The sequence below is a fragment of the Leptidea sinapis genome, chromosome 46, assembly GCF_905404315.1.
Source record: "Leptidea sinapis chromosome 46, ilLepSina1.1, whole genome shotgun sequence".
In the NCBI taxonomy this organism is placed as follows: domain Eukaryota; kingdom Metazoa; phylum Arthropoda; class Insecta; order Lepidoptera; family Pieridae; genus Leptidea; species Leptidea sinapis.
In genome coordinates this window covers 6384827-6409999 of record NC_066310.1, presented here as the reverse complement: position 1 = coordinate 6409999, position 25173 = coordinate 6384827, and the positions used below count along the sequence as shown (strand labels likewise).

The window sequence follows — 25173 nt, the reverse complement described above, 5'->3', positions numbered from 1 at the left end:
GATAATGTCATTGATGAAATTGGCAGAAAACGGGTTTACAGAATTGCAGTGTTGTCGTCAAATTTTCAAATAAAAAACAATAACAATACATTGATAGCTGGTACAAATAAAAGTACTTACAAAATACTAAAAATCCAGAAACTCAACTTGTTTTTGTATTTCTGTCACAATAATTGAACTATTATGAACATATCGGAGAGAAAAAAGATACCAGCAGCTCCATCGCTGGCAGCCACGGGCAATCTGTTATCAAGTGTAGCGCCTCCATCTGAACTGCCTAACTTTATAACGAGCAGCATTGCCCCTGTGGCAGAGCATCAGACTGAACCGACTGAAGTAAGATAATGCCGATCTGCAATTGATTAGAAAATGTATTTATTAAATTGTACTAGCTGACCCGACAGACGTTGTTCTGTATATAATAAATAACATACTGTATGTTATTAACTGCATTCCATGAAGTAATCCCCATTAAAATCCATTCATTAGTTTAGGAGTTCACTTTAAACATCAGGACACTGGATTTATTTAGATTTGTCACAATATTTATTAAGATTTGTCACAATAAAATATCGTACAATATATATTATGATTATAATTATAATTACTTATGTTGAAGTCTAATACATGTTAATACATACAAAGCATGTAGACCCATGTGATAGTCCAGTAATATCGTTGTGATTACTCTAGTTTTATTAGCAGTGGTGATCACTTGGATGACCCTCTGGATTATTGCCCTTCCATTCATTAAAATTAATTATTTCATACCATTTTCCGTCATATACCCTCACCACTTCTGTTCTTTCTCTCTTTTAAACTCAATAAAAATTGATACACACCTATAGTCTGTCCACTGTTTGAAAATGCCCTAGTTTGGAATAAGAACATAGACATTAGGATCTAGGTACAACCTTGTGACCAGAAAGCTTGATTCCACATCTTGAGCAAAACAATTCTTAGTAACATGCTTACTGACCTTAAGATGCTTAATATTTGTGGGTTTAGAACCAGCTTTTTCTGGATAAGAGGCAAAGGTACTAGTCTTTGTGCCACTGTCATTAAATAATCTCACTACATAGTTTTTATTTAGAATTGTGCATGTTTATTCTAACAATGTAAGATCCATTGGTGTGTTAGTTGATGGTAAAATATAAGCTTTGATGTAATTATTGAATGTCAATGATACTTCTTTTATATTTTAAGATATTTTATTAATTATAATATATAATATCGTTATACAGTTTGTAATAAGGATTTCATGACTTATAAAGCCACAATCATCATGATTATATCAGCTGGAAGATAACTGCTGGACAAAGGCCTCCCCCAACAGTAGAAAAACTGTGTAAACAGTTTTATAGGACTTTGTATTAGTTTAAGAAGGAACTGTTTGTTTATAATAAATAAAAATATCCACAACAATTGGTTCTGTGCAATCCAATGAAATGCCATAAACATTAGTTCTATTCCTTAAAGCATACCATAAAGGGACCCCTAGGTCTTAGAAGTGATTTAAAAATGTGTATGTCTGGTACTGTATAACCACACATTTCGAGCAGAACTTCCATTCTCTTACACCCATTTTGTTGATTACTGTTTGCAGATTACTGAAACTGATTAATTAAACGAAGGAACTTTAGAGTATCTTCTCAACTTAAACGCTGCCTATGCATTTTGTTGAGAGGAGCTTGCAGATGTCCAAGATCCGAACGGGCCCATTCTTGTTCAAAAAACAAGAATACTAGAAGGAATCTCTCCACAATGATTTAATTGATTAATAAATATAATCTTTGTTGCTCTAAATATTATGAAAAAAAAATCTATTTCTGAGCACTTCCATGCCACCACAGGCAGTATTGCAGATTTCTGTAATTGGCTGCAAAGTCCTCTAACAATATTTTATATATAGTTCAATTCTTTAGAATTTGATCTGAATAACTCACTACCAATTTTTACAAATATTTCTAACCAATTTGTTAAATTTGTCATATTTAATTTCAGATTGCACAAAATGTTAGTGAATTAACTAAAAGCCAAGATGTGACACCCATACCAATGGATGTATCTCCACAAACTCCAGATACATTTAGGTATTTTTAATATTATTTTACTTGTGGATAGCTATCTTCAATAGTTTTTCTATCATATAAATATTCTTTTCTGTCTAGTATCTGTTAGTTTATAACTTAATACAATAACATTAAAAAATTTTGAAGCTCATTTAAAATGATATTCATTTACCTTAATATACTCTTTTAAATATTGATGCCAGTTATCAATGTACAAGTGATTTGAGTTTTCTTTAGTGTTGATTCCGCCAATATTTGTCTTTAAATAATTCAACACGTGTTTCGCCTCTACAAAGGCATCCTCAGGACATGTTGTCTCACCAAAATCTGGCACGAGACTCAAAGTTTAACACTAAAGAAAACTCAAATCATTTGTATAATCATGGATTTCCGCAAAGTAATGCCTACTTCAATAAATTTTGCCAGTTATCAATTAAAGCAGGCAAAGTGCAAAGGTGGAATTCGGCATCTGTTGGCAGATTACAAATGAATGAACCGTATGGAAAAAAAATAACAGTTTTGATTTCATAACTTTAATTTCTTATTGAAAACATTGTATGGTGTAGCTATCATGAATCATATCTACTTTCAATTGCATGGTTATGGCTTGTAATGAGGCTTAATACATTTCTATGTAAGCAGTATCTATTGTTATAGCCATTATTAAAAAGCTCACTGTTAAGATTTAGGAAATTTTATTTCAGTCCTGTAATACCTCTTGCTAAAGGACAGCCAACACTCTCAGTGAGGTCTCCTGAAGAATCTGACACAATACAGTCTCCAGAACCATCTCATGACTACACACCAGATGTGGACAGAATTGGTAAACTATACTGGTTCCATTATATTTATATCCAAGCCTGTCTTGTCCAACAAATGGGTAGGAGTAAAAAGGTTGAGTGTAAGATATATTACAAAAAACAAACATTCCACTTTATTAGGGCTTAGCACCTTAAATCATTAAATTGGACTATATTAATGTGTATAATAATATATATATGTATAATTTCATCACCCGACACTACGTCAAAATGCAAATACCACCCGCATCATGTTGACAATTGAAATTCCACAACCGCGTGTTTCGAAAGAAATTTCTTGCCTCGCAAAGCCAATTCAGTTTGTGGAATCAATTACCAGCTGCTGGTTTCCCGAACTGATACGACTTAGGGGCATGCAAGAAAAGAGTATACATCTCCGGCCATCTCTTGACACCTGTTGTTGCGGATGTCTATGGGCGGTTGCCTCACTGCTGCCCATTTGAATCAGTTTGATTCAATCAATCATTTTTTTTTTTTTCAACTACTGGAGAGATAAAAATCTGCAATTCCAAACTTCACAGCCAATACATGTGTATACTTATCTAATTTCTCATTCCTTGCATCTAAAAATTCTTGGATGATGCTATAAATAAATACTTGGGAAACTATGAAATGTTGATATCTATCCTTTAAGTTGTTGATATGCCTTTTTCTGTGATAATGGTCTTTTTGGTTGAATGCCAACTAATGTAAGTCACATTTTTAACAGATCCGACATTGACTGGCACTCAAACAACACCCATGCACAACTTCTTATGATTCCTAGTTTGGGAAGATTCCAAAATTGTATTTTCATTTTGCAAATACAATAAATAAAGATTGTATTATTATTATTTCTCATATTAATTCGCTGTTTGTGCGGGATCTATTGTGTATAGTGCTAGCAAATTATCTGTTCAGGTGGATAAAATTCAAACTACCTACAGCTGCTACAGTCGCTATTTTGAAAATGTTATTTTATCATTGCTTTGTTTCATAATACACATTTACACTATGCAATGCATATAAAATAATCAAATTTCTTAGATGTGAAGTGATGCACGGCTAATTATTTTTAAGACTTATTATTTTGGCAATAATAAATTTACCACAATAAACACTACGACCTGAACAGATAACTTGGACACCTATGGCTGTGTGAGCAACTCCAAATAGTGCCCAAGGTGTTGTGACTCTGATCAATGTTTATGGGTATGCAACACTTTCTTCATTGCTGAAGTTTCTCTCCTTGCTTACATATTACAAAGGAATCCCAATAACTTAAAAGGGTTAGACAGTTTACAATTGTTTTTCTCCCACCAAATAATTATTAATGCTTACATATAATTTATCAGAACACACAACCTACAACACATTTTTTTATACAGGTGATATAATGCCAGGTAGCGGACTTATGACCTGGGTAAAGGGTGCCATGTCTGGTGGAGGACTATTACAGAAGGTAGCCGAGAAAGCAAAAAGCTCAGTCGATTCCATGATTACTACTTTGGACCCACAAATGAAGGAATATTTGAGTAAGTTAAATAATTTTTTTCAGTTCCATAATTTTAATAATATCATGAATGTCGAAATATGAATTATATTTGACATTATGTTGTACCTTTTCATGATACATGTCATAGACCAAGTATAGTAACTAGACGAATTGATAGCTTCCGTCCCACTCACACGAGAAAAAGAAAAACTTATGCGAGTCTTATGTAAAGAAATGAGATGGAGTGATTATATTTTTCAAGGTCAGCACACCCGGTGTGCTATACAAACTTGACAGCGCTGTACAGATATTTTATTTGCGTCTATAAAAATAGCTATTATTGTTGTGAAACGTGTGAAATATCAACTATTTATTCAACATCAGTGACAATTTTAAGTAGAATCGAAGGATATGAATATGGCGCGAAGTTGTGTTTTTCGATGTAAAAGTGATCGTGAAAGAACACTTGTGTAATATTATGTACCTATTGTACCTATATATAATATATAGGATATTATCTATCTTATTTTGGCCGCGTCAAACCGATGTCTAGTTATTATACTTGGTCTATGATACATGTAAAGGTACAATGAGCATATATGGGTCGCCTAATGTTATGTGATCATGGCGGTTAACTCTCTTGTAACACAAGAGGATTTTTTTTATTTTTTATTTAGTGGCACGGGATGCAAGTCCATAGGCCAACACAAGAGGAATCATGAGAGTCTTGCCAACTTTTTAAAGCGTCGAATATGCGTACATAATATGAATTCGAAAAACAATAAATTTAAATGCATAAATTTTTTAATTGCATTTGTATCCCTAATTCATGATGATGCCTTCACAGTCCTAACAACAAAAAGAAACAGTGTTGTGTTAAATAAAGTTAAATTTGTTACTTATAGCCTCATTGGAAAATACGTGTGATGTGTGTGTTTTACCATCCTATCTCTACATAGTATGAGTACTAAATCCTATACTTATTATTAGTTTCACCTTCTTATGTGTCAGACGGTAAACATTTATACTTGCAACACTTCTGGCAACACTTCCATGACTAGGAGTCACGGAAGTGTTAAGTAACTTAAAGGCGATTATTTCTCAATTTATTATATTATAAATTCTAATAGCTATGACACTTTCGAGAGAAGAGCATACTCACAATAAAGCATACTCAGAATAAATCACATCTCTTGGGCGGTTGAATCACCACATTCAATCACGTGTACCACTTCACCCTTTGCCCCCTCTTATATATAAATAGTATTAATATGTAATTAGTTATATGTTGTTGACAGGGAGTGGTGGAGATTTTCACGTAGTGGTAGCTTCAGATAAGGATGTAAAAGTATCACCAGTTAGAGAAGCTTTTCAGACTGTCTTTGGAAAAGCTACAGTTGTGTGAGTTTATTTTGTATAAATCCATTACACATTCTAATAATTTAGAGGAAAACATGACTTCGTGGTCTATTACTTACCCAGGAACAACTCAAATGATGTCTAGCTTCAAATAAAAATGAATAAAACCTGAATTTACTATTTATTCATGGAAAGTTTATCATAACTTTGACTTAAATCAAACAAAGGTTAATTTTCGTTTTACGTCTAAATTCTTTTATAAATAAAATTAATTATAGAAGTTTTTTGTGTGTTATATTTGCTGCAAGGCCACTTATGAATTTTGACCACTTTGGTACCTATAACCACATCTAATTTAGCAAAACCAGAGTATTGTGGTCTAGTTAAGATAAAAGTTTATATAATCTCTAAACAGTATTACCAGTCTACAGTATAACCATCTTACAAAAACCTTCTTGGTCCTTCGAGCCGGATTTTTGACAGATGGGTTAAATAAAAATATCGGCGTAACCTATATTAATCTAATGAACATAGCCACATATAATAATAATATACTCTAATAACATCCGCTGTGTGTTTGTATGGAAAAAATTGTATAACATGCAAAAATATATTATTTAAGTGGTGAGGCAGCCCAGAGTGACGTCACAGCAACACAACCCGTGGGATACGCGTCGGCATACGCTGCGGCCAAACAGCGGATAGCGCACATACGCTCTTCCAGCGCTAGTGTCAATAACAACGTGCCCGTTGTGGCCATCGAGAGTTTTCTACATGAAGCTATTGCTGACAGGTAATGAGCGAATTCAGATACCAAACGGTATGATTTGCGGGGAATATGTCACAGTAAATTTTTCTACTAATTTAAAAAAAAAAATAACTTCCGGTTTTTAGATTTACTGGATATGATATTTCTGTTGTTGACCTCCCGTGCCAGAGTTTGGCTAGTCAACATCTCCTGAGAATGCCTCGTGTATTGGCGAAACACGTGTCGAAATGTTTAAGGACGAATATCGGCGGGATTAACACTAAAGAAAACTCAAAACACTTGGATAATTATGGATTTTCGCAAAGTAACGTCTACTTCAATAAATTTTCTTAATTTTATTATCTAGACAGCTTCGCCGGTCGTCTGGTTGTTGATTTATAGACTGTGCCGCGGTTTTGTTCAGCATCAAGCATGTTTGCTGAAGCACGAACGGATGATTTCTATGCCATCATAAGGAAAAGGACGTCATCCGTCCTGGAAAGGCTGCGTTCGAGTTCAAACAGTATCCTGAATATGATAGCGGGAAAACTGGATTCGCCAATATTGCAGCGATTAATTCAAGTTTTTGTCCGTTAAAAACACGCTGTCTCAGATTGTTACCAAAGTTATTTTGTGTTATTATGTATTATGATTTAATTATACCTAGGTAACACTGAAAATGTTTAGAAAATGAAAAACGGCATAATGTAGAAAGTTGCCAATACTTTTATTGTTTTTCGAAGTAATCTCCGTTCCTCTCTACACATCGTCGCATTCGATGGAACCACTGAGAAAAGCAGTGTGCCCATTCTTCCTTAGGGGTCTCTTTTATGGCATTTTCGTACGCTTTCACCGCATCTTCAGGGCTCGTAAAGCGAATATTTCGAATTTTGTCTTTAGTTCTTGGGAATAAAAAGTAGCTGGGCGTTAGGTCAGGACTGTTTGGCGGATGACTCATTATCTTGACACCTGCCATAGTCAAATATTCAACAGTCCATTTTGCGGAGTGCGCTGAAGCATTGTCGTGGTGAAGGAGGATCCTGCTTCGAAGGCCCTGCTGTCGAATTTTTTCCAAGACAACAGGCAAACATGCTCGTTTGTCCTCCTATTCCATAAAAAAAAAAACAGCGATTGACATACCAGTCTGCAGTAACTTCTAGTACAAATCGTGAAATGAACTTTCCGACCTAAGAATAAGGCAATAAATAAGGTAATAAATCATTAACCGAATATTTTCTTGCGTTAGGTTCATTTTAGCAAGAGTTTCAGATTTGCCGCTAATACACAAAATCAAATGACAAATGAATGCAACACTACATTAGGTTACCAAAGAGTTCTAAAGTTGAAATTCAAAAAAGTATTCATTAGCAATATTTTTAACTGGACAGTTCTAATCATTTTCAGTGTTTCCCGCGTATTAAGCAAATTGTAACATACTAACATAGTTTTTAAGCCTGAAACTAACAAAATATGGGCCTCTGATGCCCCAACAAATAAATTATTATTATTATTAGAGTGTATTTGTAGATGGTACGAGGTGTCTTTGATAGTGCTGACACAGCCGTCGCTGGATATAGAGCTGCACGTACAGTCGCAGGGTACGCCGGTCCCCGCGGCAGCCGCACTCGCGGCGCGAGACTCCACGCCGGCGGACTACGAGCACGCGCAGACCGGATACAGCACGACCATCGGACGCATCATGGCTGACAACCTGCAGGTACTTGTATCGCGTATATCATGGGGACTGTGTCGAACAGCTGTGTGACGTGAAGAAAAAGGCAGGCGTATCGAACTTGGGTTGCGGCGCTGGGCTCAATTGATCCGAACTGCAAAGTTCTAAAGAGGAAATATAACCGTGCTTTCAGATTCTTTAAGCGGCAAATCGCCCGGACGTAATCGAAGCAGGTTGTCAAAATCTGTCAAGTTCTGACCGTTGTCGGAAGCTGCTCGTGGTAACTTCATCCGGCTCACTACAGGCCTGTTACTATTACCTCCCTGGTCTCCAATATCATGGAGAGCATAATTAACCGCCAGCTCTTATAACTACATTATTAATACGTAAAAACAAGAGTTATTGATTACAGCAACAAAACACACACACCGTAAATAAGTAAAAGTCTTTTGCGAGCATTCTATTAGCGATTGTATAAAATATATGAGTTTCTTGCGCCCATTCTTCTCAGGTCTGAGGCAGTTTCTTTTGAATGGGTGGTAGATTTTGACGTTCAATAAGTGATTTTAAATCCTATTTTGAATAAAAATATTTGAATTTGAATTCGAATAATAAATATAATTTTAAGAACACGAAGCAGACACTCTGGTAACACGATCATCCTGCGTGTCCACGAGCATGACGTATGGGCCATAGTCTGCCTCGACCATATTTTAGATAGGGGAACGACCCGTCCCATGTCGCCGCCACAAGCAGTGACATTTAAGCATGCCTGAAGAAGCCTGTCATGAGAACTCAACCAAATAACAAAAAGAATGTTCATCTACATCATTAAGCAATACTCACTAAATCACTCTATTTTAAATATGACCAATCTGCTTAAAAGATAAAGCTTTTGGAAATAAATAATAAAAACCTGTGACTGTATTGCCAAAGAGTATGTAATAATGTAGCATTTACAAATGCGATACTTACAAAAAGGAGTTTAAAATGAAAAAAAAAACATTAATATAAATGAAAAAAAAATCCAGTGAATGTTATTTTTACAATAAAAAAATAAATTCATCAATTCCATACTAAAATAATAATAAAAAATTAGAGTTTTAGATATTAGTAATAGTGATTTTGTTTTTTATGAAAACGCAGGTGCTTAACAAATTTTAATCATCGAATAAGGCTAGATTGGAAGGCCTCAATCTAAAAGTTTCAATTATAGAGTTTAAAAATTAAAAATATTAAAAGACCACTTAAGGCCACACAAGTCCGTTGCATAGTAACTAACTTAATTCATCTAATTTATAAAATTCTCGTGTCATGGTGTTAAACTTTGAACTCCTCCGAAACGGATTGACCGATTCTTATGAAATTTTGAGTGCATATTGGGTAGGTCTGAGAATCGGACAACATCTATTTTTCATCCCCCTAAATGTAAAGGGTGGTACACACGAATTTTTTTTGTCATTTTTTTTATTTTTTTGATTATGAGTCAGCATTAAAAAATACATACAACTTCAAATTTTCACCCATCTACGATCAACAGTTACTTTTGTATGGTGATTTTAATATCGGCAATACAACGTTTGCTGGGTCAGCTGGTAATTATATATGTTTATACGTCAGGTGGCCCACACAGAATGGCAGCAGGCGTCAACAGGCGTGTCTCGCAGGGAAGCCTTACTGCTTGCGGCGAGGTCGCTCGCCGGCTCCTACAGGAATATACTGGCCATATCTGCAGCACAGCCCTGAATCCTCGATGGCTTAGCATTGGAAATACTTTTTGTGTACTGCCCTCAAGTAAGTCTTTTGTTGGGACTATGCCCATCTGATTGACATTCATAAGTGCCACTTCCTTGACAAAAAAAAAGTAACTTTGATTTGATTTAATTTTGAAATTTTGATTTGATTTAATTTTGCAATTTTGATTTTATTTAATTTTGCAACGGGATTTCTTTAAATATACTAAATATGATTTTATTGTAATGCGAAATTCAAGAATTTGCTCAAATTGTTTATGTGGTAAATGTTCTTCTATTGTAATGTATGTACCATTGTATTAATTATTTTCTAATTTCTTCTGTACCTTGGGAATTGAGCGACTGACCTCAGGCTATTTAATGAGTGAATCTTATACATATTTCAATTTTATTCGGTCATTTTTCCTAGGTCTGAAACATGCCTTTTCTAATGGGTGGTAAATTTTGTCACTAATAAAGTGATATCAAAATCATATTTTACTGTTATACCTAGGTAACACTGAAAATGTTTAGAATATGAAAAACGGCTTAGTGTAGAAAGTTGCCAATACTTTTATTGTTTTTCGAAGTAATCTCCGTTCCTCTCTACACATCGTCGCATTCGATAGAACCACTGAGAAAAGCAGTGTGCCCATTCTTCCTTAGGGGTCTCTTCTATGGCATTTTCGTACGCTTTCACCGCATCTTCAGGGCTCGTAAAGCGAATACCTCGAATTTTATCTTTAGTTCTTGGGAATAAATAAAAGTCGCAGGGCGCCAAGTCAGGACTGTATGGCGGATGACTTATTATCTCGACACCTGCCATAGTCAAATACTTAACAGTACGTTTTGCGGATTGCGTTGAAGCATTGTCGTGGTGAAGGAGGATCTGTTTCGAGGGCGCTGCTGTTGAATTTTTTCCAAGGCAACAGGCAAACAGCGATTGACATACCGGTTAAAAAGTTTTCATTAGCAATGTTTCTAACTGGCCAGTTATAAACATTTTCAGTGTTACCTACGTATATGCAATGACGAAACAGTTGGATAATAATTATATACTTATAGAGTTTATATATAATGTAGAAAAATCTGTATTTATGTAATCAAATTTACTTAGTTTAAGGATTGGTCACATAGAATCATTAGAAATATGAAAGACACTGGGATCACATATCATCAGTATTTTGTATTTTATTAATTTCAATGTAAAATAACACATTACAAAAGTTGAAAAATGTCATTAAGTGTTGAGATGCCACACACACAATCATCTAATAATTGCCATAATAAAAAAAAGCTATTGTTCTTAGGTAGTGCGATATCTAGTTGGAGCGCAGCGGCGACCAATCCTTGATCTGAACCTATATAATATGTAATACGGGCCAAACCGATTTTAGTAATAATTAGTTTTTTCTAGGCTAAATTAGTTCATCCTTTAGGCGATAGGCTATACCGGTACAGACTAGGCCTTACCTTGCTAAAAGTGTCTTGTTTTAATAATTTGTTTTATCCACGGACTTGTATAACCATACTTATACGACTGGACAGGTTGTTCAATAAGATTGACAGCAAAGAACAATGGCGAAATTTTACCTGACTATAGGAATAACCGTCTAAGGTTAGGATAGTTACAAAAAAAAACTTCGTAGATAAATTGACTTGTTAGATAAAATTGTATTGCAAAAGGAACCGGGGAAATAAATAAAATATTTATTTCATTTTCACATTATATGCTGTCACGACTATGAAATCACATCCATTTTAGGTTAGATCAAGGAAAGCTATCTGTCAATATGACTGACAGCGATGAGCGAGTTGATCTACCTAATGCTAATAATACCTATCAATTATATGTAGTTACCGCTGTTGTGTTGTTTTGTGCTTTCTTTATTTTAATAAGTAGTTTCTGTTTTACATGGCTTGGTTTTGTACTTGAATAATATCTTTCTCTCGTTTTAAACTCTGAACCTCATTTTGAACTACTTCTGCCCTCCATTACCGGACTATGATATGCCCCACGATTTGGTCTAACGTACGCTGTTTATATAACAATAAAAAAAATAAAATATTTTGCTTGTTTAATTTACTGCTACCTACTTCTACAAAATAAGATCTTGGATTGAGAAAAAGACATTAGAAAACTAGGTACTTGTTTTACCAGTTTTTTAAGATTATAAAAATGGAAGTACTTAGTTTAAAAGTCGACCCGAGCCTTAAATTCGGGCGTAGGTTAGGCACACTTTAGAAGTACCTACGACTATGGATTGCGCATTTGACTTCCCTCTTATAAAATTACTTATAAAGCTATGGACAACCAACTCTGGTTTGTTGCAAATAAACTGTTATTACCATTGCATCAAGTAACAAGTTTCCATTTTATCATAATATAATACTCAGAGTTGTTGACCGTAGACAGTAGTACCGTAGACGTTAGTAATTAGGTATTTATTAACTATTTGCCTATGGTTATTAGTTCCTATCCTTAAAGATTTTTGGAATTGGTGTTATTGTTGTTGGAACATGTTAGTTGGAATATAATAGATAAGTATAATATAGTTAGAACGGTAAAGTAATAAAAACCAAAACTAAAACAAAATAATCATTTATTTCTCCATTATTCCGGTTCCAAATTAAAAATGAATAATGTCAGTAGACGAAGAAAATTATAGAGAATTAATTAGTACACGTCAGTTCTTGAGACGTTTCCATTCAATTTCAAGTATTTTGTAGTATGAAACTTCGCCATTGTTCTTTTTTGTGACTATTTGAAGCGCCACTCGCGAGCGTCCAGAGAACTAATTTTGACGTATAATACAAATGTCTGCGAAGGAACATACAATACTCTGAAGTATTTTTGCATTTTGAATTAATTGCGTTCGTTTTCCGAGTTATTTATACTTCAAGAATCAACTCAATAAAGTACACATTTTTTTTTGTAAATAGTTTACCACCTATCTATGTTTGCTCAGGTTGTCATTACTAGTTTTAGTACCACAGACTCTCGCAACATGGTCAACAGCACCATAATGGCGAATATCAAACAGGCACAAAAGCTCTTTGACAGCCGCCAGTCCAGTGGTATGTAGTAGAGGTCTGTGGTTTTATTGTAACCGAGCTGTTGGATATACAGTTTGATTTATTTTCCGCGAATATTTTTCAATGTTTAATATTGTTTTTTGTTTCAGATGAAATGTGTCTATCGTATGAGCTCGAAAATATATAATTGAAAAAAAAAATCAAATTGAGTATATATTGTTTAAAAAAAATTATTTACATGTATATAATAAATAAGCTAAAATTAATCTTTGCTTTATTTTCATATACGAAGTGTCTGTGAACACAATATTTGGTTCCTCGGCTATTAAATGATATTGATCCATCTGTAAAAATTAGCATCACCAGAAAAAATATTAGAGATAAGTTAAAATTGCAATTTTTGAACATCCTGTAGCTTACATTCTAAGTGGGTCAAACATCGGGTTCTTTGTCACCGCCCACCGGCCGAGCGAATAGACATATCGCTGTGTGTGTGCGACGGAATAGCGCGATCGAAAGATAGCAGTGTCCCGCTTTCGCATAGAGATATGAATCAACGATGACCGGTTGAATGCGAACCTGATCTAATGATGCTTTGCTTGTAAACCTTGTGTATGTACTTACTTAAGTTTTTTCTGATCTTATTTTAATTATCATTGCGAACTCAACTCATGTTAGCAATCCGGACAAATCTTCGTGATTTTTGGTTGCTGCTTTATTTATATAAATATGTAAAGTTTTAAATAAATATATAAAAAAAAAAAATTGTATAAACTAAGAAGTGTGTGTCAATATTAAAATATTTTAGACGAATTAACCATTGGATACGAAATACAAGAAGAATATATTATTATGGTATCATATTGATCGACCAATTTATCCGAGTTGAGGGTGACTAAAATTGTCAAATAATGACAGTAGTGCTTCTAACTATTTTTAACTGAGTAAAAATGACAAGGGAATTAATAATTATTTATGCATCATCTCTGAAGCATGTATATGATCAATGAGTACTTTTAAAATGACGTATTAGGTAATATTTGTTTACGTACGCACGTGAGAAATCTTTACGACTAACTAACAATACCATAGTTGAAAAATTGTGCTTACACGTCGAAAGACATCTTTTTTACTGTCCGCTATTATTTTTACAAAAAAAAAACAGCGCATTTGCTAATTTTTGTGTTAATGTTTCACTTCGAGATCTCGCGTCATTCTAACAACGACATATAGCAATAAATACTGAGACAATTAGGCTCCGTAAGTGGCTAGAGTGGGTAAAGGCCAACATGGCCCTCGTTACGCATACAGATTAATTAATCATCATTTGAATTGGATTCATACTTTTAATATTATTATAATTCAATTGTATTAATATGTAATAAACTAACGGACACTACAATAATAAGTGTTTTATGCAGTAGAAAACAAGTACATAATTCATTGAAGATGTTTTTATATATCACTCTTGATACCTCAGATACACTGAGGCTCAGAGACAACAAATGATCGAGAAAGTAGGATTAGAGGACTGGCTAAACAACTGATTTACTTGGAAAAACTGGCCTTAAAGGGTATACCTATGGATCCGAGTCGGGATCTGAAATCGTCGGCTGTGAAATCTACGGAGAGTCCCCCAAATTTATCGAATCTGTCAACTTGGGGAACCTTGTCCCCGTTTTTCAGGCGAAGGTACCATACGTAATAGTAGAATGTGCGGAAATCGTTCTGAATAAAGGTTACATCGGCAAGTGTTTTTATATCAGAACAGTCTCAGGACTTGTACACATCTGCTGGACTATTTTGGATACTCTGGGAGAAATAAACAGAGTTACACTTCGGATGAGTTCCGGAATTTGCAGGGATCGAAGGCATTGAATGCACTAACGAACTTGCAAGAATTGGTGCAAAAGCACTCAATTTGGTTAAACCCTTTTGTGGTGCACCAATTAGTCTTGTTTAATGTTCACATTAGTGTAATAAACTGTGGAGCAACTGTTCAAAATCAAAGTCAAATAAACTTCAAATTCAATTAGGTTTTAACAAACCTCTTTTGAATCGTCATTAGCTTACCATATGTTCGTAAAAAGTTGAGCTTGTGAGAAGAACATAAGAAGGTACAAGAAACTCAACGGCCACTCCTTTCAATCGAATAGAGGAATTTACAATGGCTGTTATATACATAACAAATTAGTTTGTAAGGTGCTGCATCCAATATATTATGAGTCCTCTTTGAATGATATAAACATTTCATAAAAAGTTATAAATAATTAACTGTATAAAAATAAATTATCGTAAATAGGGATGCATCCACCTTTAGAGCTTGAATTTATTGTTTGTGTAAGGATGCTTCGTAAACTGTTCGTCCAGGCTTACCTAATCCAGGCCTTCAACAAGAAGGCTGCGCGAGAGGCCCAGTGCCTCTCGCGCAGCCTTTTTAAGCCAGGGGACTTACGTAGGTACAGTAGGGAGAACTTACGAATTTTAACTAGGACACTGACGGGGTACTGCAGATTAAACAAACACCTCAATCCTAGGCCTCAAAGTCAAAGATAGCGTTCTACATGCAATCTACACGCTATACTCGCGCGCGATGCCAATCGTGTAGATTCTGTAGTAATGCAGATGAAACCCCGTTGCACATCCTCTCTTAATGTGGTCCTTTACTGTGTAAACGTAGCATCTCTTTGGGAAGTCCAATTCTTCAACCATGAGATATGTCAGCTCACTGCAAAATTTATTATAAGTTTCATGAAACGAATCAATCTTAGCAGTGAGCTATCACAATTAAGATCACATTGGTCGCAGTGAAACAGGGCTGCACTGAACTGTATAATAGCCACTTTACAAACCATAACCTTAAGTAAAGATTACTTAGCTTATCTTGTAAATAGTTAACTAGCACTTTAAAAATTAGAAACACAACTCTGGTCAACTTACATAGTAAGCGGAAAAGTAAATGTTTGCTGTAGATTCAATAGAAGCTGGTAGAATGAGTCACTTAAATGTTTTTTGATAGTCTCAGTCCTTTTATCTTAATATAATTTATCTTATCCCGCAAGTATCGTTAAATGTCGATATAGGCGTGTAAGCAATTTATGACTACCTTATCTTTAGGATTTGCACATCCTTTTGTTATTTTTTATTTTGGTTCATGAAATATATTCCAGAACTGCAGGCTGTTGCAATATTACCTACCCCTAAGGAAAAACGGGGTTAAAAGGCCCCGTCTACTATCTATATAGTCTATTTGCAATATAGTAAAAACCATAATGTGACCCCACAAAGTAATTTGGATGAAAGGTATTATAATAATAGTCATCAAACGGAACGCTGAAAAAATAAAACCGAGAAAGATGTTTACGCTCTTACAATTTCTTCTGAGACGTAAATGATATAAACAATAAAAAGCCTACTTCGTTGTTTATCTAATAATAAAGTCAGGTTTCGTTTAAACTTAAAAAAAAATTTAATATAATTCTAAATAGTGTACAAAATCAGACTGGATAATGTTGAGCATGTGTTGGCACTATTTCTCCAGAGTTTTTTATACTTTAGATCAGGGTTGCTTAAGAAATAAAATAGAGGACGATAGAAGACGAAGATAGTTCATATTATAACATTAAAATTGGGACACGTTACACTTGAACTTGAAAGGAAATTCCCATCACTCAAGGAACACCTCAGGGATCTATGTCCGGTTCACTTTATTTGCGAACGTTAATGATATGACTCAGTCCTGTGTCTATCGATCATTTATTGTGACCCATCATCGGTTGGTCGTGTGGTGATCGGGTTAAAAAGATACGATCATTGGGTCTCAGTATTGTGTAGAACAATATTACGACGAATATTATGCAGGTGATGCCTAGAAGCATGGTCAAATATCATCATAAAATAAGATAAATCCTACAGGGATGATAACTCAAAATATTAAAAAAGAAGTAATTTAATAGTTTTCAAACATGAAGTAAATTGATATTTAAATAATTGACAATTTATTCAAATATTAATCTGTAATTCAGGAATTAAAATTTGCGAGGCCTTTTTCGGACTCAACGAGCTTGTTTTATTGTTGGTGGTCATTACAGCCTTCGAAAATATCCTAAATATGTATTTAAATACGCAAGCAAAACCTGAATATAACGAGTGAGAAGATTTTAAGTTGTTATCGCGGGTCACAAGTCACTGTTGTAACTAATAGGAACTCAAACAAAATTCGATCATCTGATGGACAGGTTGGGCCACGAGAGAAATGAGATATCGACAGCTCGTGACTCTTCTGCGTGAGCGATCAAGATGGATTATTTTGGTAACTACATGATAAAGAGTGCGGTGAATGAAAGAAGCAATATTAAATAGGATACTTAAACGAAGAAGATGGAAGACTTATGAGCAAATAATTTGTTACAATAATCAAATGAGCATAAAGTCGAAATTTCTTTATCTTGTCACCTGAAAATCGAGTAAAATAAGATCTGGTGTTTTTTAAGTCCATAATTCGATCACTCGTGCACAGTGCTTGCGATTGAATCAAATATTTGATGAATCGCGATCGACACAGAACTAAGTTTATCTACGTGGTCATCAATTTGAACAATAAACCAGTAAGGGTTAAAAAGAAAAAATTAAAAGTAACTTGTTAAAAATGAGCTCTCTACATTAGTTTGTTGTATGTCATACTACCAAATGATGTAATAATTCAGGCTGAGTTATTTTTTCAAAATGAACGGTCAGGATTCCTGGCTATATATTGATTTTACAAAAATCAAATCATACCGACGACCCTTATAGCCCAGTTGTTAGTGACCCTGCCTACTGAGCTAGAGTACCCGAGTGAAATCCCGTGCCGGCGAATCCCTATAGGTGCAAACATTAATATGGAAAGTATGTTATAAGTATTTATGTAAGTATATTGTATTACTCATAGTACAGGCTATGCCTTGATTGGGGCGAGATAATTTGTGTATAAGTTTGTCAAATATTATTATTATACAGATTCAGTTTCTATAAAAGTTGAGCCCAAGACTCCTTTAAATAGTTTTTTCTATTCCTCAAAGTTTGGCTTTATTGGGGTGGATAGTTGAAATACTCATCCTGCTTTCACACATACATCATAAGAGATCAAGAGGATGAGGATCTAGCATGAGGAAAAAGACGTGGGTACGTATAACGCGTGGTAATCATTAAACAAATCTAAAAAGGCGGCGATGCAGGTCGGTCTGTCAGCGAAATAGGGATGGCAGATAGGCGATGTTACATGCGCGAGTGAGAGCGAATCATTAGTGGGCGCTATTTTAGATTCAGTTCTCTGTTTCGGCACGGGTTATACCTACAGTTAGCTCGCGAGTTGAATGCAGTCTGGACCGAGCGGGAGCATCTCCCCCCACACTCCGCACGCCTGGCCTCGTGCGCCTAGAGTGTAGTGCAATGCCGTAGTCATCGCTCACCATGTTATCGCGTTAATACTAAAGTTGCGATGGCGTGTTATTGTTTTGATTTCTATAATCACCTATCCGAGTCCATCAAGTTCCGTTCCAAAAATAAAAAAAGATCGCGTGTGTACAAAGTACACATGTCAGAAGTGAAACCTGCATTGTGCATGAACCTCTAAACTGCATATGAAGTCCTGGTACATTTTGCTAGGATGACACATGATTTAAACCGCTGTAAAAGACATTACTAACACCGCTACCGTATTTATGTTCTCCTAGTGTCTATGCAGTTATAAGTCGTGCGTATGATATAAGAATATATTAAGGTATACCTACTCGCGTCATACATAAAAATAAAGTAGTACGCATATTTCTGTCACATTCTTTGCCGGCTTCATCCTACACATTTTTATACTTGTGTCTCTTACCTGTCGTTTTTTCCGTTGCATCCGGTTTGAAATCACAACGATTCTAAAGAAGTTTCACTTCAAAAACGAGTTTTTATTTATTGCCAAGCACGGGAAATGGCGAATAATTGTAAGACGGGTGTGTCAAAGAAAGGCAGAACAAAAATTTGTGATTTAATTATTAGGTTAAAATGGTAAACTTGAAGTATTGTTTAAAATTATCGACACACTTATGATTATAGTCAACAATAATAATTAGGTCACAGCACTATCGCATTCATTAACTCTACATTCAACTCGCTCGATATCTTTAAATACTTTTTTTTTTTGGCATAATCTAAAATAAAAAACATATAATCTCCCATCGAACAGTATTTATCCGTAATATTATCCATTATTATCCGTAATATTATAATATTAACATATTCAAAAAAATCACAATTTATATACGCTTTAAGAGAACTAAAAAATCTAAGTTTAAAAACGGCAGTGACTGTCTACCACGCCTAAGCAATCGTGGCTAAACTACGGCGTCATACTGTGGGGCAAGAGTGTAGATGCACACGAACTAATTATTTTACAGAAAGGTATTCGTGTACATATATACTCAAAATATGTTAGATTGTACGAAAGCACTCAAATCTTTACACAAAAATCATACACGCGCACACTAAATCTAAATTATAATTACACAGTTTCGGTCCCTACCCAATGTCAATAAAAATTTATAATAAGTTACCAGAACACTTAAAAGCCGAGACAAATATTAAAAAATCCATAAGCTCTTTGAAAACGACACTTTTGTAAAAAAGTCGCTATTCTATTGAATACTTAGAGGAAAAAAATATTTGAATGTCTGCCCCTCTGTTGTTTATTGCTATGCCTTACATGCACTTCATGTGATAATTTAGTACTTCAATTTTTAGTAACTAAGTCGCATGTAGCGCAATTTTAATAAATAAAATAAAAATAAAATTGTGTATATAGTAATTTACTTTATCTACACCCATGCTTAAAATCCTCTATTATTAGATTCTGAAACAGTTAGCTTATTACCAACATTAAAACACCCAATGTCGTAATAACCATTACATCATCCAAACGAGTGTTGTAATGTTGTACTGAATTTCATAAGAACACTCCTCGGTTTCCTTTTTTCGATCCCCTCATGCACAAAGAGTTTCAACAAACAGCCACATTCTTATTGCTCGATGCGTGGTATCTGTATGAATTTCAAAAAAAAGAACATTTTCGTTTACGCGCGTTCTACACTACCAGAACATGGCGCGCCGTAAAAAAAAAGTAGGTTATTCGAAACCCCGCCATTTTTCCTGAAAAAAAGAGCGATTCAAGTTTTGACAGCACACGGCCGGATATTTTGAACGCTGCAAAAGAACATAATATTCAAGTGAATTTTAATAATTGCACTATAGAAAATGTAAATTTTTTACTAAAAGAAATAATTCTTTCATTAATACTTAGTTTATTTGTATATAATCAGTAATGGATGATATTAGGTTACTACTAGGACTGGCTGTTTTAATGTTAGCTAACTGTTTCAGAATCTATTAGAGGATTCATTTTCTGGGTGTAGATAAAGTCTTGTATGCAACTGTTGATAATTAGGTATTAAAACACTCATGTGATACTATTAAACCCACATTCGTGTTTTAATACCCCTTATTACACAACAGTTGCATAAATAACTATTCCGTTGGTTATCTATCCGCTACGGAATCCTGAAAAAGTATCAACAATTGAATCAACAACCGTTTGAATGATTTATTGGTTTAAAGGTGAATGTTTAATATAAGCGCAATATAACCAATAAATAGCTTAAATTGGGATTATGTAATCACCAAAGATTTATACCTCATATCCGTCTAGATTAAATACCGATCTAATACTTCTATCAATCGCAAATAGATGTATAAAAGGCGGCGTTGATGTCATTGCGATATCTTTTGTGAAAAGTATTCATAAGGTAAGAATTATTTACTCTATTAATAATATTATGTATGAAGTAAGTTAAATATTTTTTAATTTACTGTTGCACAAAATGTATGTATATATAAAATTACATTAAGTGTAATTCTAATTTTGAAATAGTTAGATATAGGTATACCATATTCACAATTTTAATAAAAATTAGTTTTTTGTAAAGCATTCACGTTTTTTAAATAGGTAAACGTATTTTTCAATTATAATGTATGTTTCATTAAAAAATAACAGGTCTATTAATTAAGCCAGGCTCCGTATGCTAATATGTGCCATAGATTTTGTAGAACAAGTCATTAAAGACCCGAAATTATACAGATAATTCATACAGGATGTAATTTTAATAATTTCAAAATCAAACAAGAAGTATCCTAAATTTTGATTTTAAGCACTGGTAGTGTTTTTTAAATTTAGTATGAGATTAGTAAAAAGGTCATTTTATCGCACAATAACAAAAAGGACGTCACTTCGAACATCTGCTTTGAATACAAAATTTTGTAATTATTAAGTAATGAATATTATTCAATTAAAATAAAGTTTTATTAATTTGTTAGGTTACTAATTACTAAAGAGTTTGCCTTAATATCAGTACTAAGGTAAGATAACATTTTTAGGGTTCCGTAGCCAATGGCAAAAAACGAGATCCTTATAGACCTGTCCTGTCGGTCCGTGTATTTCACAGCCACTTTTTTCCAAATCTATAAGAACTATACTGTTGAAACTTGGTAAATAGATTATAATATTCTGTTAACCACATTAACATTTTCACACAAAAAATAGAAAAAAAAACAATACGTTTTGGGGGTTTCCCATACTTAGAACTGAAACCCAAAAATTATTATTCATCAAACCCTTACATCTATCTATCGATAGTTCTTCAAAAATGATATTGAGGTTTTTAAAATCATTGTTTTCTTAACTGAATAGTTTGCGTGAGAGACACTTCCAAAGTGGTAAAGTGTCCCCCCCCCCCCTATAACTTCTAAAATAAAAGAATAATAAAACTTAAAAAAAAATGATGTACCATCCAAACTTCCACCAAAAATTGGTTTGTATCAGATCTAGTAAGTAGTGTTTTTTAATATATGTATAAATGATGAGAGCTTGTTTGCACTGTATGATTTTGAGCAAAGATTTTAAGCCCTTTCCATTTAAATAAATTAATATAATTTTCCTTTCCATATAATTTTTATATTATGTTACTTGCTGCTACGGAACCCGTCATGGGCGAGTACGAACTCGCACTTGGCCGCTTTATTATAAATAATGAAACCAAAACCTCTCTACTAATCTCATACATATGGGAGTGTTTATCATCAAAATTAAGGACCCTTCTAGTTTACTTTCAAAAAGTTCTTGATGTCATTTTACTGATTAGGTAACGTATCTCCAATATTAGTTTATAGTTTTTTTTATCATGTATTAACTTTCAGCACAAAAACAGAAAATATGAAATTCTTCATTGTCCTGTCCGCCATTTTGGCCTTAAGCGCTGGTTTCCCAGTCGAGATGACCTTGCCACAGATCGACCAGGCCCTTTCCAGCCCAACCACTCCAGCATACCTTCTGGCAACTCTCGAACAAGCCTTGAACAAACTCATGGAATCCTTATTCGCTGGAAAAGATGCAGTAAGTTGTATACAGTAAGGGCGCGAGTTGAATGCAGTCGGGGATAACGGTAAAGAGCAGGAACATCTCCCCCCGCTTGTCCGCACGCCTCGCCTCGTGCGTCTACAGTGTAGTGCTGTACCGTACTCGTCGCTTACCGTGTTATCGCGTTAATACTAAAATTGCGATCCCGTGCTATATTTTTGATTTTAATAATGACTGATCCGAGTCCATCAGGTTCCATTCCAAAAAAAAAGAGTTTTTATTCATCGCCAAGCAAGAACAAAATTTTAACGTAATGTAAGATGGTAAACTTGAAGAATTGGTCAAATTTATCGACGCACTCATGATTATGGTTTTCAATTTTAATGAGAACACAGCACTATAACATTCATGAACTGTGCAAAAAGAAAGCAAGAAAGAAAAATCATTTAGTCAATTACGTCAAAATGACACGAATACGAGTAGTTTATTATCAATATAAATAATAACAATCCCCGAAAAGAGGACTAACCAGGCACCGCAAACAGCACCTGTTCAAGCGATTGACGCATGGACCAGCAATCGCCATTATATTAAATTAGGTAGTCTTAAAGTAAAAATACTACAAAACATAAAAAAGAAAAAAAAAAATTCAATGCGCCGCTTTCTGTCACCAATAGGTGCGTTATAAGCCTACCGATCATTTTGAACATCTGCCATTGAGGCCATTACAAAAAAACACTCGCGTTTCACTTATATATGAATTTCATTATTAATATATGAATATATACAAATTAAATTGAAAATAATAATAATAACTTTATTTCTCACCAACAACCAAAATTACAATATAGCGAAAACTTAAAAATACAGGGGATACATAAGTTTTGGTTGTGGATCGCTGGTGCCAAAACAAAAATATATGAACGACGCGGGACTCGAACCCGCGGTCTCTTATTTCTATATCACTTTCCAAAAATAACAAATTATTTGAATATATTATAATAATAAATTTAACAAGCTTTCGAAGCGTATCCAAATACTATACTGGAGAATAGAAAATAAAATATTTAAAAGTCCTTAATTAGTTTAAACATACATGAGTGTTTAATATAAATCTAATCCACATGTGGTTCTTCAGCCTTCATTATGTGGTTTTGCAGAAGACAGTGACCGTTGAATTGCCCCTGGCCCCCGTCAATATTCTGCCAGCTGCCGTTGACCAGGCCCCAGCTGAAGTACCAACCTTCTCCAGCCCACTTGTGCAAGTTATCGTCAACGTGAACAAGGAAAGCCCAAAGGTCTGTAACTAAATGTAAAGGAAAAAGTGATAATATGAAAAATGTGAAAAATATTGGTAAATTTTTGGAGAAGAAAAATGCCGAGCATGAAACCCTCATTTGAGTTTTTACTCACGATTTTGAGCTGGAGCTGCACTTGTCCTTATCGCACTGATGATAGTCCTGACACCATTATTAACATCATCATCATCCGCCGGAAGAAGTCCACTTCTGGACATAGGCCTCCCCCAAAGATCTCCACAACGATCGGTCCTGCGCTGCCCTCATCCAACGTATTTCGGCGATCTTGACCAGATCGTTATAATAGTTAGCGAACACGTCTGCGTACCGTAAGTCATCACTGGCAACACACACTGGTTGAAAACCTTCGGCTTCAGACACTGAGGTATTTGGAACGAGAAAATTTTATGAAGCTTCCTGAACGCTGTCCATCCAAGTGGGATTCAAATCAAATCAAAGGCTTTCTAATAATCCACGAACGCCAAGCATACCTAATGGTTATACTAACTCCTTTTCGGAATCCGGCTTGTTCGGGAGGCTGGAAGTCGTCAAGATGAGCACAAGACGATTAGTGATAACCCTAGAAAACAGCTGAGATACATGTTTCAGAAGTGATTTGGGCCTAAAGTTCTTTAAAAGCATTTTATTGCCTGTTTTGAAGAACAGCACCACTATACTTCTGTGCCATGCTTGCGGTGTTTTGCCCTCGAGGATGACAGAATTAAATAACTTCTGGAGGATCTTAAGTACGCCATGTTTTTTTAAAATTCTTTTTTGATAGATCTGACAAAGGCACATCTAATGTTTCCTCTTAAGATCAGGTAATCCTTACGCTCGTTTGTTCTCCTCTCCTCTAATACAAAATAATGTTAATATTTTTTTTTACAAAAATAATTAATCTTAACTATTTTAACTCTCAATTCTCAGGTGGCGGAAGTGCCAGCCCTGGAGCCCGAGACCGTCGCAGAGCCAGAAGACGTTATCACAAATCCAATTGACGTCATCTCTGTCAACCCTGCTGGTCTTTCTTAAATTATCTATAAATGTTACTGTAAATAAAATGGAATAATATGATAATGCGGTTCATTAACAACCTTTACCTATCTTGAACTCTACAAGCCTTACAAATAAAATTGGTAGGTATAAAGACATACTTGGGAATAAACCAAGAATAGTCAAAAAGATTACAAATATACATTTTGCTTACGATTGCTATATTCGTATGTATAACGGTTCCCGCGTTTATTTGCAAGGCTGCTTGACATTAGGAAAACTTCAGAATTATCATTGTATGGACAGTGTTTAGTCAACATTCCGCATGTTCTTGATTTATTCTTACCCATCGTTTACACCAAGAAACAAGTCAAAAACTTGTTTTATACAAGACTTGTAGAATACTTGTCAAAACATATTTATTTGTTTTTAACATGTATTACAATTGTCTGACACATTATTGCGTTCACACTGTGTTGCCGACAAGTTTTTATACAAGTATAAAACACATTTGCGTTCACATATAAATCTGAG

At 34.6% G+C, this 25173-nt stretch overlaps 1 protein-coding gene and 2 long non-coding RNA genes across 3 annotated transcripts; 2 read left to right on the top strand and 1 right to left on the bottom strand.

Annotated features, from left to right (window-relative positions):
• The first annotated feature begins 10 nt into the window (after positions 1–10).
• LOC126977844 (protein PRRC1-like) lies at positions 11–13181 on the top strand. Its single transcript, XM_050826479.1, has 9 exons — positions 11–336; positions 2005–2093; positions 2777–2895; positions 4261–4407; positions 5666–5768; positions 6349–6519; positions 8002–8191; positions 9767–9940; positions 13065–13181. Exons 1-8 carry the CDS (start codon positions 184–186, stop codon positions 9890–9892), a joined length of 1098 nt encoding a protein of 365 aa, XP_050682436.1. The 5' UTR covers positions 11–183; the 3' UTR covers positions 9893–9940; positions 13065–13181.
• On the bottom strand, positions 12461–15913 carry LOC126977869 (uncharacterized). The gene is made up of 2 exons (XR_007732447.1): positions 15856–15913; positions 12461–15643 (listed from the first exon to the last, which is right to left on the bottom strand). It is a non-coding gene; the product is annotated as an uncharacterized LOC126977869 (long non-coding RNA).
• Positions 15914–20590: 4677 nt separating this feature from the next.
• Positions 20591–24723, top strand: LOC126977861 (uncharacterized). Its single transcript, XR_007732439.1, has 4 exons — positions 20591–20741; positions 22189–22384; positions 23509–23646; positions 24574–24723. It is a non-coding gene; the product is annotated as an uncharacterized LOC126977861 (long non-coding RNA).
• The last annotated feature ends 450 nt before the right edge of the window (positions 24724–25173 follow it).